Raw genomic sequence first — 13,297 nt, 5'->3', positions numbered from 1 at the left:
TGCACTCAAGGATGCATGTATCAGATCTACACTATCTTAGAACTGAAGGAAGGCCAATGACGCAGGAGCAAAAAATTCCTTCGAAAAGAAAGTCTTGTTCTCAGTCTGATTTCTTGAAAAATCCATGTGATTCCAAAAGATTTACAGATTCGTCTAGTTCCAAAACAGTAGAAAGATTTTCTACCACCAATTTATTAATGACTAAAACACACTATAAACAAAACGTGAGTGAGAAAGGACGAGCATTTCTGAGAAATAAATGATGTCATATCTGAGTAGCTAGAAAAATAATTGCTGCAGTCAAATTTACTATTTCAGATTTTAATTGAAAACATACATGACAGGAAGAAGACTCAGCATTTAGAAGTTATGTCAGATTAACAGCCAGCTTTTTAAAAAAGCAATTCCATGTATTTACAAGCAAACATGAAGATATTTATTTCTTCATATGGGATATCTAACAAGATATCCAAGGAGATATGAAAAGGGAAAGACACTAATAAGTGGTTAATTACGATTTTTTAAAAACATTACAAAATAATCAATACAAACATCAACAAGCAGAATATTCAACCCAGCCATATATAAAGGTTAAAACAGAAAATGTAAATTAGATAGCACTTACTTCAGGTGGTTTTCTACCTAGAAGCAGGTAAGTAGCCATGACTTCATCATACTTTTGGTTTACTAAAGATTCATGTATTTCTTCTCTTGAAAAGCCCATTGTGACCATAATGTCTAAAAGTAAAACAAATCAGATGCACCAGCAGAATAAGTGCTTGGGTTTACTGACAACTTAAGAACCGTGAAAATAGAAAAAAACCTTATAACTTACAGGTAACTAAGATTCAATGCAACCCACTGAAGTTTTTTTGCTGTGCAAAAATAAAAAATGCTGCAACTCCTTTCTCTCAGTGTTATTTTCATCTTGAAAACTCTCAACTATATTATACAACTCTTCACTAATTTATACAACACTCAATGTTATTCAACAAACAAATAAAGCACTGGCAAATAGAAACTATGAATAGATACAGGGCCAACACAGTAACTTAGTCTAACCATAGCAGGCAAAAATTGTTGCCCTCATAACAAAATCTGTTCCCTTCAGTCCATTGAATTCTGTAGTCTTATTTGTCTACTGTGTTTGTAGATTCATGTCAGCTCAGTGAAGTCACAACAGTAGTTACAAGGAGGGCATTGTAATGGAATTCCTCATTTAAATAAAAAGAATGCATTTGACTTGTATGATGAGACTGTAGGTCAAATTCAGTAAGGGTTTAGTTTGGTTTACAAGACAAAAATTCTCTGTGTACATCACATGCAACACCTTTGTAAAACTCTCACCTATTCTCTTGGTGTCATTAAAATCTGGTTCAGGCTCAGTATATGGCTTTAGCTCTTCTTCTTCATGGCCAACATTCATCCACCGATCCTTCATAATTTGCTAAGAAGGGAAATAAGCTTTAGGTCAACATTCCATTTACCAGACCCCATCTGCTAGCTGGTCTGCTGAAAAACAATTTTAAATTCATAATAATCTGAATGCTACTCTTTCCCTTACACCTTTTTCCCCCTCACATCTTTACTTTCATTTTTCACATCTTTTTGTTTCCATTAGCTCATTTCCCCTACAATTTACCTTTTATAATACAAATCCCCTGCCTGAAACACCAGCAGAACTACTGAGAGAAAAACCTCTGCAGTTTCAACACAAAAATCTTTCATTTTGTCCCCTTCACTTCCACTGTCTCCTAATCTGATCTTGCAGAGTGTCTGACACTCATGCCCTAATCTTGGTTAAGATCCCTAGATGCTACTACAATACCAACTCTACCACAATAAATAGCTCCTTCAAATGATAGCAAAGGAAAGTGTTTAGAAACTAAGGAATATTTCAGGAGCATGCTGATGCTTCCTACAGTCATTAGTTTCAAGATCGTGATGCCAACTGGTCATTTTTTCCTATGGACCTTCTCACTGCACTTGACCTAAATATGTTCACAGTTTGGCTGGAGGGAGAAATGCCTCTTAACTCTCTCTGTGCCAGGTAGTTATTTACTCCAAAAATTTCTTCTGCATTCTTTGGAAAATTTCCTTCTGCTGCATTCCAGATCTTTTATATGCCTTTAAGATTGATCATCTGGAATCCCCAACCATCACAATTTCCCTGTAAGGGCATATTCATCTTTAAAACACCTAACACCATTTTCCCTCCTACAGCAACAGGCACACGTCTCTTTAGGGACAGATGCTAATACTGCTCACTACACAAACAGAAGAATGAAACAAGTGCCAGCAAATCAAGTTTCCCACAGGCTCCAAATATGCCTTGCAAACACCAAATTAAGTTATTTCTCACAAAGAGCCAAAGACTCAATTTTCCATTCATATAACCAAATTCTTTGTATGTAGTGTTGCTGCCAAATTACAGACCCCAATAGCTGTATCCTTACAAGGACAATACAGAACTTTGTACTTGGGCCAGTTAACATTTTGCTGACAATAAGACTTATAGATTTGTTCTACCATGGAATTGATTTTTGGCTTTTGAGGGGGATAAAGGGGAAGGGATTGTGAACACATATAGCTATATTGTATTTCTGACACACAGAGTATATGAGTCTACTTTACAGTAGACTTTGGTTACATATTTGCAGTCTTGCAGTAACATGAGCGACTACCCAAAGAGTACTGTGCAGGATCTGCAGTCCCAATTTTTTAAAGATACCATTAAATAAATCTGAAGTTAAGTAAATCTGAAGTTTAAGCACAATGAAGTGGATGTCAAGAATCACTGCTCAAATCCTACTCCCTATCTTGATGCTTCTTGAATTAACAGGCAAACCCAACAATGCCCACTTAAAGTTTTTCATGTCTCTTCAGTAGGTGGATCTGTAGTTCAATGTAATCTGCTCTCGGTTTCCATCTGTTAAATATCTAAACTAGCTTCTGTCTTTCAAATACACAGTCTCAGAGGCACACTGACTTATTGTACAACTCTTAAACAGGCTCTTACAATCAAGCATTTTGAAGCGACACAAACAATCCAATTCCAGGATCAATATTACATTTGTGCAAGTTCAGCTGGGCTTCCAGTCAGCTGACTGAAGAGCAGCAGCCTTGGTCAGAGTATTTAAAAATCTGACCCAAATTATACCTCTTAAACATCAACCCAAACTAAATTTCAACCAACCAGGTATTATTAAAAAGCTTTCCCTCAATTTTCAGAAAACTATCTAATAAAAATCTAGTCTGGCTCAAGACCTGTCTATGTGAAAATTATTTGCTTTATTACACTTCGTACGCATAAATCTGCCCTGGGGGAATTTCAAAGCAATACTATGCAAAAGAATTGAAGACTGAAGGAGAGGGAAAGAGGAATTTGTTGAAATCCTGACAGAGAGATCCACATATTTTATGACAATGCATTTTTCCCATCTCTTCCTGGGAAGATTTACTGGTTTATAACAACATTCTCTTGCTTCTAAAATGTTCTCTCTCTGCTGCAACTACAAAAAAGGCTAGATGAACCATTTTAATAAAGATTTGCCTGGTCTTTACCAAAGGACAAGTGCTAAGCCTAACCCATACAGTGCTGACCCTGTGTGATTCTCAGCTTTGATGTTCATGTCACTGATAAACATCCTCATGGGATGGTCTGCAAAAAACATGCATGGGAACTGAGAGGGTCTATGGCTGGGACTGAGCAAATAATCAAAAGACAATGTACAAATAAATCTTCCCCACCTAAGATGATATTGCCTTTCCACTTGTAGAAACTTGTGATATATACTTTCATTCTAAACATGTATTTTTAGGAGTGCTCAGAGAGAAGAAACAGTAATTTCTTTCCAAACCACACACCATAGTTTTTTAATTCAACAAATGTGATTTCAGGAATATTCCTTTTAAAAAAGGTTGTGATGCTCTCTCTCCCTCAGATTAGCATACTCATCATTGCCTGTTATCAGTGTTTTGGTACTGGCTCAAGACCCTCCGTCACACAACATTCACTCGCTCTCCTCCACACAATCTGACAACGTTGCCATTTCAGCGAGGCTGTTATTCAACACCTCTCTCCAGGGACAGGAAGGAATTTTAGAAGAACTGGATAACACTACAGTATCTAGAATGAAAGTGAAATTAGATCTGAAGAGAAACTGCTGAAAATCCAGAAGAAAACTCAGTAAAGGAAAAATCTGTTTTCCTAAAACTTAAACATGAGACAAGAAAACGGCGATTTTTCAGCATCTTCAAGTGACTATACTCTTATAATAATAGACAGTAATAATAGAACATAATTAATGAATATCAGTGAAGTAGAACCCATCTTTCACTATTCTCTTCAGCACAGATTTTATTCAAGTTAAAACTATTTATAACAAGTCATAAACCAGCATCAGTTTGAGATGAAGTACATGCAGACAGAGCTCAGTGAATGCAAGCTTCCTTGCACAGGTAGTGTCCATGCCAGGGAGTGTAACTCATGCCACTACAAATAAAAAGCTGCTTAAATGGGATTATTCTCTGGGACACCAACCACTGCTGCACAAGTATGTGTAGAAAGATGAAACAAAAGTCACTGGTGATTAACTCATGCAAATACTATTTTAAAAGCATTCTATTTATCTTCTGCTCTACTTTCATCTCTATGGTAAGTAGATGCTATTTTTAAAAAATCTCTTGTTGTTAAAGAAATCACAAAATAGAACAGAGCAGCTTTTAGAGTGAACTCTACACCAAATATTTGTTAAATACCAGCTCTGGAGTTATCCAGTAATTACATGCCAATACAGCAATCTTGAACAAAACAGCCCCTTAAAAAACACTGAACCTTTTAGACACTTTACAAGTTACGCACAAATATACTCTACATCCCATGAAAAGAAAACCCAATTTACTAACCAAAAAAACCCCAAAAACAAACAAAAAAAACCTCAGTGGAAATCCTCAAAATAGATTTTAGCTAAGGGACACAGCAGGTATTATTATATGTGTTAATTTTTCAGCTATTCAGAAACAAAACTACCAGGAGGGGGAAAAGAAAGGATTGAACAGAAGTAATTAGCAATTATTAGCTTATCATTCAAAGAGTTTTAAGTGTTTACACGTATTATGGTACTAAAACTAGCAAAAATCCCAGTTTCCCATCACATTTATTCTTCTTGTACATATATTTTAAGTCATGCTAAAAACGGTAAGTTAAAAAATGATGGTCCTGCCTGCTGTTGTTTTTGTATTTTGTGGTTGGGTTTTTTTTTTTTTGTTTTTGTTTTTCTGAAAAACTCCAAGAAGAAGACATTTACAATCTTGTCCTGCTTTCCACAAATTCTGAACTATCTCTATTAGCTGACTGAAACAATAGGGAGCAGCTTGCACTTTGAAGTGCTCTTAAATTATAGTCAGCTGCAATTTAAAAGGTTAGACTTTCATTCATTAACACTTTCTATTTTCAAGCTGTACTGTTTCTGGGACATTTCCTCTTTTTTTTTTTAACAAAACTTTGGGGCCCTTGAAACAGAAAGGAAGTATCTATTGTGAAAAATAACAAGTCTTCAGAAATTACTGTATGTTATGCTTTCTTAATCTAAAAACCTTTTTCCCAAGATGAAATGACTTACTTCCAAGCTGCCTCGTTTTATTGGATTCAGTACTAGTAGCTTCTTAAGTAGATTTTCACAGTCTGTGGACATATAGAATGGAATGCGGTACTTCCCCCTCAGTACTCGCTCCCTCAGTTCCTTTAAAATAGAGTTTAAAAGGTGAGCTCCTAATGACACAGGAGATTTAAAGACAGTAAAAGCCAAGCTTTCAGACTGTAACTGTACCTTTAGATTCTGTCCATCAAATGGCAATGATCCGCTTACTAGTGTATACAAAATCACCCCAAGGCTCCACACATCCACTTCAGGACCATCATATTTCTTGCCTTGGAAAAGTTCAGGAGCAGCGTAAGGCGGGCTTCCACAAAACGTGTCCAGTTTATTACCAACCGTAAATTCATTACTAAAACCAAAGTCTGCAATTTTAATGTTCATATCTGCATCAAGGAGAAGGTTTTCTGCCTAAGAGAAAAATAAAAGGGAAAAAGGACAATGTTTGTATCAAAATAAATGTACATATATATATAGTACAGTGTATCATCAATCAATAAAAAGTGTTTATTTTTCTGAAATAATTCACCATCTACATCTTTCTTGCAGAACCAAAGAAACTAATATCCCCAAATACATTACAAGGACTGAAAATTGACTGAAAATTTACTCAGGAAAATAAAACTGTTAAAAGCAGCTAAATAGACTTAAAAGTCACCTAGTGAATCAACTACAAAGATTTTATTTTCTGGAAGAAATATCTTAGTTCAGCTTTAGACTGAAGTATCTAGACATCTCAGAATAGCAGCTGCAGCTTTTGACAGGTTCATGCCAACTTCTGATGCCAAGGAGAGTAAATCTAATCCCAGACATCATCTACCATTTTGTGGAGTAAATGTTAGAAGGGATTTAAGACTTTAGAAGAAGACACCTTCTGCTTACAAGATGAAACACTTCAAGCTACATGCTGTATCTCAGCATTCTGTACCAAAAAATTCTCTCCCTTTTATTATTAGCATTTGCTTCAACAATAACATCAAGGTGTTAACACTCAAGTATCTATTTTTTTCATACACAATGTATGTATTCCATACATCTAAGAATAGTAATGCCCATGCACCAATGCATCACATCAACATAGATGCAAGTATACAAGTACCTGGAAAGTCAGTAAACAGTATCTTATATTTACTATCACAGGTAGGTCAGAAGATTAAAAAGGGTGAAGTTGCATAAATACTAATAAGTACCGTGGAAAAAACCTGCATTTCTCAAAATGCAAGGAAGCTCTTCTAGGAGTGCAGCAGAACCGGACAATGTTTATTCACCTAACTGGGTCTCAGCTCCTGATCTGCATATCAGCAACACAGGAGCAGCACTGAGCTGGGCAGGAATCCTCTTTCAACAGGAGGACAGACAATAGCCAGTGCAAAGGGTTCACCTAATTGCCAAACATCAGTTTTATAGCAAACAGACATGTATCAGTTGCTGCGCTAGAATGGAGCTCAGAAAAATATCAAAATGCCTTAGCTCACCATCAGAGAAGCAGCTAACTAATTGTTAGTTGCTTTGATTAAAAGCAACTATGATTTTGTTTGGGTTTGCTTGTTTGTTTGGGTTTATTTTTAATAATTTCACTTACACTCAATGAATAGAACAGGAGACAATTAACCACCAGTACATCAAGCTAATAGCTGCACAACAGAACTTAGCCTTTATCAGGACTAAAATACAGCCCATTTGTAAAAACTCTATCCTGGAAAATATTTTATTTTCCCAATTCATGGGAAATTCATGGGACCTGTGATCCCAGCTGGTTCCAGCTGATGTGCCTGCAGACAGACTCACAGAGCTATTTTCCAGATTTAACAGCCTTTTACACTATTGCACAAAGACTTCATTTTCTTTGTGGTGAAAACAGTACTGTCAGTGCAGCTGCTCTGCGATTACAATAGTCCTCCTGGTTCAACAGTACTCTGCTACCCGAGTACCCCATGCTTTTGGGTTCCTCACTTTGAACAAAAGCACCAAAAAACCTTTTTAATAAGCCAAATAGAAAGACTATGCTCTTGTTGGTTACATGTTCAGGGCAAAAAAGTACGAACAGAAAAGGTAAGGTAAGTTTTGTGTATCAAGGGATGAGCAAAGCTGAAATTGGTTATAGCTGTTTATAATCACAGAAAGTTAAAAGGAGACAGTTTAAGTTCCCATGGGCCTTGCACTTCCTCCTCTTCTCCCAGAATAGCCTGGACAAACTTGCACATTTTCTTAAACAACTTCACAGTTTAGTCTGAAGTAACTTAAATTTGATAGAGTTTAACCAGTTATTCAAGTCAAAAAGTCTCATCAAAAATATCCAAAGTGGTGGTAGACCTCTACCTTGTGGTGCTGCAATGCCAATTGCTCAATGTGCTGACACCATGGACAGTTAACAGAAGCAGATGAGAATGCAGACACAACTTCAAAGTTGCTTTTTCCTTCTCTGCAGCTCCATGAGAATAGTTTTAAAGGAGACAGATGACATAACACTTGGAACGAAAAGACAAAGCAAGAACACCTCCTCAAAGCCATACATACATTTAGCCCTTTTTCCTTTGGGAAATGTATTTTTTGTTGGCTAGGTTGGCTGGCTCTCAATTACACCTAACTGAACTCTACAAATGAGTCTAGCATAACTCCAGCCAAGAGATGATGGAGAGAGAATATCAAATAAAAGAGTTATTTTGGAACCTAGTTGTCTTGCAAATAGAAAGATCAGCAGCAGACTACTTGTGGCAGGTAATTCCTGCGTGAACACTGCAAAGTAGTTTTGGACAGGCCTGCGAGGAATGCAGTGAGCTGTCTGTATGCCATGGAACTAAGAAATGAAGGAGTGGTGGAGGCTGTAACGGGCTCTGGGAGAAAGAGCAAAAGACTGAGTAACTGCAGGGGTTAATGCAGCAAGACTCAGTAGTATAGCTGGGCTGAACAAGCCAGTGCTAGATAAGCATGAGGAGATGGCTGGCATCCTATTTCCAGCCAAGTGTAGGAGTGAGAGAACCAGGGAAAGTGGCTTTTCTTGGCAAGCCAATAGGTCCCTAGGTGCAGCCTTCTGGAAAGCTCAACAAGAGTGGCTGCAGTAAGCTCCAGGGAGTTTGACAAAACATTCACAGGCTCCAAACCACCACGCAAGACGTGGAGGAATTTTTTTAAATCAAGATTTCAGTGAGATCCCAGCCCTTTCCTTCCTTGCATTCTGACTTTAGAGTGTTGGCCAGGCACCTCCACCATCAGACAACAACAGTCCCGGGGCAGGGACGACTCAGCAGAAAAGGAATTATTATCCAGCATCATGTGCACATGCAGGTGCTGGCAGATCGACAGATATGAGAGAACAGATTTTTAAGATTGAAATTCAGAGAAGACTGTAGCGTATTATAAGAAAATGTGGACAAAGGACACTGGTGGAAAAAAAAAATCACCTTAAAAATTATTCAGCCTCAGCTTTTCACAAGTATTTAGATACATTAGTAGAAAAGAACCTACACCAATGTTTTCTTTGTAAATGTACAAAGACATCAAAGCAAGAGCACAAGACAGCTTTTAAGTGGAACTTGTGTCCAAGTCTCATGATATCTAAACTTGGCACTAAGACAACTTCAGGCTGAAGGGCTAGGTTGTACCTATTGTTGTTCAGCAGTTGCTGAACTCTTAATATGGTCTGGTGGTTTACATAGATTACCAAAAAGCATAAAGAAAAGCAAATTCAACTAATTTCTCTTTACCCTCAATTTATTTTTCTGCCCAAATTAGACACTACAGTATAAACCAGAAGTTCAAATGGATTAAAAATCTAACATATTAAAAATCACTAAGAAAAAACCCTTTTACATATCCTTGAGATATATTTTCACTGAAAATTTTTTAATTAAGTAGTGCTGACTGGTATCAATTGAACTTCTGCAGCTTCACAGTGTAGATATCAGCATGACAGCAGGTATAATTCTCTGGAGAGCATGTCCTTTCCTTAAAGCCAAAATTGGAATGAAAGTAACATATGTTCTATTCTTGTCTCTTCCCTGTTCCAACAGGCAAGCTATGTTATTTTTGTGCTTCAGAAAACTAAGAATAAAAAAGTGATAGTTCTTTCATTCACATGTTTGAGGCATTCACAGACAGTGGCAAGGACAAATATACAGAATGAAATTAAGACTATACTGTCAGGCAGTAAAAAGTAAAATAAGTAACCTACCTTAAGATCACGATGAACTATGCATTTTTGATGACAGTACTGTACAGCAGACACAATCTGAAACACCAAGATGAACAATGAAATATTTTATTTCAACCTCAGTATAAGTTTTTGCATATTATTTAGTAATTTTGGTTCCTGATATGATTCACTAGAACGTAAGAAATTAATAAATAAGTCTTTTATTTTAGAAAATATTCATCTAGGTTTCTTTCATTAAAGCTTAAATACTAAAAGGTCGCTAAAAGCAGCTCATTTTCCTACTAAAAATAAGTTTAATACATACTCTTCAAAGTAATAGGAGAAACATATTTTAAATGCAAATCCCCCAATAGCAATAACTATTAAAGGGAAATTAACCCACCCTCCAACCCAACAGCCATATGTATCATCTCAGATTTTATCTTCTAAAATATCAATTGCGTATCTCTGCAATTCACCCCCAACAGAACAATTCGTTCAACATTTTCATATATGTCTTTCATATATATAACAAAAAACAAGTCTGAAACAGCAAGTTCGGAGCAGTTTCTTTACCTGTTAATTACAGAGCTTAATTCTGCAGAATACCAAACATGCTATATTTATCTAATTAAAGTTTTTCCAAAATAATCACTAAAACCAGGGTAATAAAAGGATTAAAATGAGAAAGTTTGTAAGAAGAATATAAAATCCTATTACAGAATAGCCTTCATACAAAACAGTGTGACATGACACAGTAATACATGTCATCATATCAACATCTGTAGATAGAACATCTGTTAAATTCTAAAATATTCAGAAAAGGATTTAAACTTCAATTGAGTCACAATAAAAAAAAGTGACTCTTAGGGACATCAACTACAGGAATGTAAAACAATCTTACTATTTTTAGACAGCATGTAGGAAGCAGATATTTTTCTCTTCAGGGATTTTTTTCTACTGCAGCTTTAATAAACATTATCAAAACAATTAATATTTTTCTAAAGTAAAAGAAGTATGCTCACACTCATGTCTATCTGAAAACACCATAAATAGAAACAAAAGAAAGAGTGAACGTTAATTTCATACCTGCCTGAATTTTGAACGAGCCTCTTTCTCTTTCATTCTTCCATGTGCAACTAGGTAGTCAAACACTTCTCCTGATCAGGGCAAGGACAAAACATCAGTACTATTCTTTTTTACTGTCATGCACAATCAAATCATGCTTGAAAACAACACACACCCCATGCTCCCTCCTTTCTTGAATGGAAAGGAAATAGAAGCAGCCAATAAAAATTCCTTTTTGCTGTTTGCACTGGATTTAAATTTTCAGACATGTAATAATCAAGAAGTGTAAAAATGGAACCCTCTATACTAAGGCTTCTTCAATTTTTAAAATAAATTGACTTAATAACCACTGTGAAATGAACAAAATAATGAAAAATATTCATATTGTATATAAGACACGGTGGGAATTGGGCAACTTCTTATGTACCAGATCTGTTTCACATATATCTAGGGGCTTCACTTAACATTATCTGTACTACTTTTGTTTTTTCCATGTTGTTCTCTTTCTAATAAAGCTGCTCAGATGCTTTTCAGAACCTCATCTTTGCAGTGTCTGACAGCAGCCTTTCCTAGCTGTGTAAATCCAGCCCTGCGCTGGATTCTCTTCCCACATTCCAACATTTCCCATTCAGGTGCTAGGCAGCTTCTCAAGCAAGCACTCACTGTCCCTTCTCACTATGATCCTGTGGGTTCCCTTTCCCGTGTTCCTTATTCCCTTCCCAGATCTGCCTCTCCAATTGCTTTGGCACACAATTTCAAGATGAAATAAGGCACCAGTGCTTGCCTAAATATAGCAGGTAAATACCGACTGAGTTTTTGCCAGAATCAGCACCAGATTATCTCCTGATACTGCAGCAGAAACCTCAGAATGGGAACTACTCTTAAGCACAAACCTAAGAGGTTACTTTATGGAATGTGATGCAAGGAAGAAAGTCTGCCCTGGGAGGTCTGCTAAGACTGTTGTGAAGGCCAGATTGCAATAACCCATTAACCGTTAAATCCTTAAATCGTTTCTAGGCATGTAACTGGCATTTCAGTTTATCTTTAACGCAGATTTAAGAATCCACTTACCCCCACTGGCATATTCCATTACCAAATACAACGTCTTTTCAGTCTCAATAACTTCAAATAATTTTACTGCAAGAAAAACGAATGAGAAAGAGATTGCAGCTGGGAGTAAAAGCAAAGCACAAACAAACAATTATACTCGTGGAATGAGTATAATTTAAGGCCAGTGATAACATTATATCATACAGAAACTTTATATCCTTTAGGTTAGCATTCTTTCAAGGGGGAAAAAAGCAAAATTAATTTCTAAATCACAGTTGATAATAAAGCATATTAATTCACAATTTTCTCAGAAATTTATGCACACTGTACAAATGAGTTCATGCTGAAATTAGTGTTTAATTTGACACAGATGTCTTTAAGATCATACAAACCTCCCCTGTTTTGCTAGTAGACTGCTCACAGTCAGAAATCTGAGATTCTGACCAACTAAGAACCAAATGGATACCAGAAATGTTAAGTCTGACTTTCCTCAGATTGTAATAGTAACCAGTCATTTAAAACAAACACAGCCCCACCACCACCCCCAAGAAAACAAAAAACAGCAGAAGCTATGAATGCTGAAAAAGCAACAAACAATTCAAGGGATGAGAAGGGAGTGCCTAGCATGTAATAACTTGTACACCTCGTCCATACCTTGTATGCAACAAGCCCTCTGGCCGATTCAGGACCATTAACTGTCTCTGGAACAAGACTGTCCAGCCCTCCTCAGCCAGAAGAATTGTCATCACAAAGTAGGGCCCTGAAGCTGTGGGGTAGGTGAAAGAACTAAAGCAGAAAGGGAAAATTACATACTTGGTAATTCTAATTTTCTGGAAATATCAGTCAGCAGGAGTCTTTCCTAGACTGAACTAATGGAGTTTTGCTACTCTCACCTAAGAAACTCATGCTTTTGGGTCTCAAGAGTAATTTCAATGGAAGAGGGGAGTTAGGGTTCTTGACAGACCGGAGCGCTCCACATCTCCTACTCTATGTAAGGCTTTCCTAGACTGAGCAGTTTACCTCCTCAGAGCAAAATTCTTGTTGCAAGCAGAGTCAATAAAGAAGGTGAGACAATGAAGCATTTACTGGATGCCTACTGTCCTATTATCTCAAAAAAAAGTTAATAGCAGTACATTCAAATAAAGTCAAATAGAGTAAAATGTAAACATTATAACAAAAAAAAAGTTTGCAGAAATGTAGGGCTCCTACCAATATTGGGATGATTCAGTATCTTCATTATTCGTACTTCTCGAAACAACTGTCAAGGAAGCAAGACAATTTTCTTAGAGGATGTTTATTTGGAGAAAGTTACACAAGCTAGGTAAATTTAGTATCAAAAAGGAGACAGAAAAGGCCAAAGAAAGTAGCATTACCATAAAATACAGATAAA

General features: G+C 36.6%; 1 protein-coding gene across 6 annotated transcripts in view; it reads right to left on the bottom strand.

The window, feature by feature from the left end:
- MARK1 (microtubule affinity regulating kinase 1) overlaps positions 1–13,297 on the bottom strand; it is a 57,429-nt gene that overhangs the window by 13,453 nt on the left and 30,679 nt on the right. For 4 of the 6 annotated variants that reach the window (XM_027681743.1, XM_027681741.1, XM_027681744.1 and 1 more), the window contains exons 4-11: positions 13,117–13,165; positions 11,929–11,994; positions 10,879–10,949; positions 9,829–9,885; positions 5,832–6,068; positions 5,625–5,744; positions 1,348–1,447; positions 626–738 (exon numbers count right to left, since the gene is read on the bottom strand). In XM_027681743.1, the coding sequence (XP_027537544.1) occupies positions 626–738; positions 1,348–1,447; positions 5,625–5,744; positions 5,832–6,068; positions 9,829–9,885; positions 10,879–10,949; positions 11,929–11,994; positions 13,117–13,165 (813 nt within the window). Of the gene's footprint in view, positions 1–625; positions 739–1,347; positions 1,448–5,624; positions 5,745–5,831; positions 6,069–9,828; positions 9,886–10,878; positions 10,950–11,928; positions 11,995–12,561; positions 12,694–13,116; positions 13,166–13,297 lie in introns of those variants that run through there. The other 2 variants (XM_027681745.1, XR_003533942.1) reach the window with 2 other exon arrangements.

This window comes from Neopelma chrysocephalum, unplaced genomic scaffold (genome assembly GCF_003984885.1).
Source record: "Neopelma chrysocephalum unplaced genomic scaffold, ASM398488v2 Primary Assembly neopelma1_61b, whole genome shotgun sequence".
Lineage (NCBI taxonomy): Eukaryota > Metazoa > Chordata > Aves > Passeriformes > Pipridae > Neopelma > Neopelma chrysocephalum.
The sequence above is the reverse complement of the archived record's forward strand: the minus strand, read 5'-3'. Positions and strand labels throughout refer to the sequence as shown.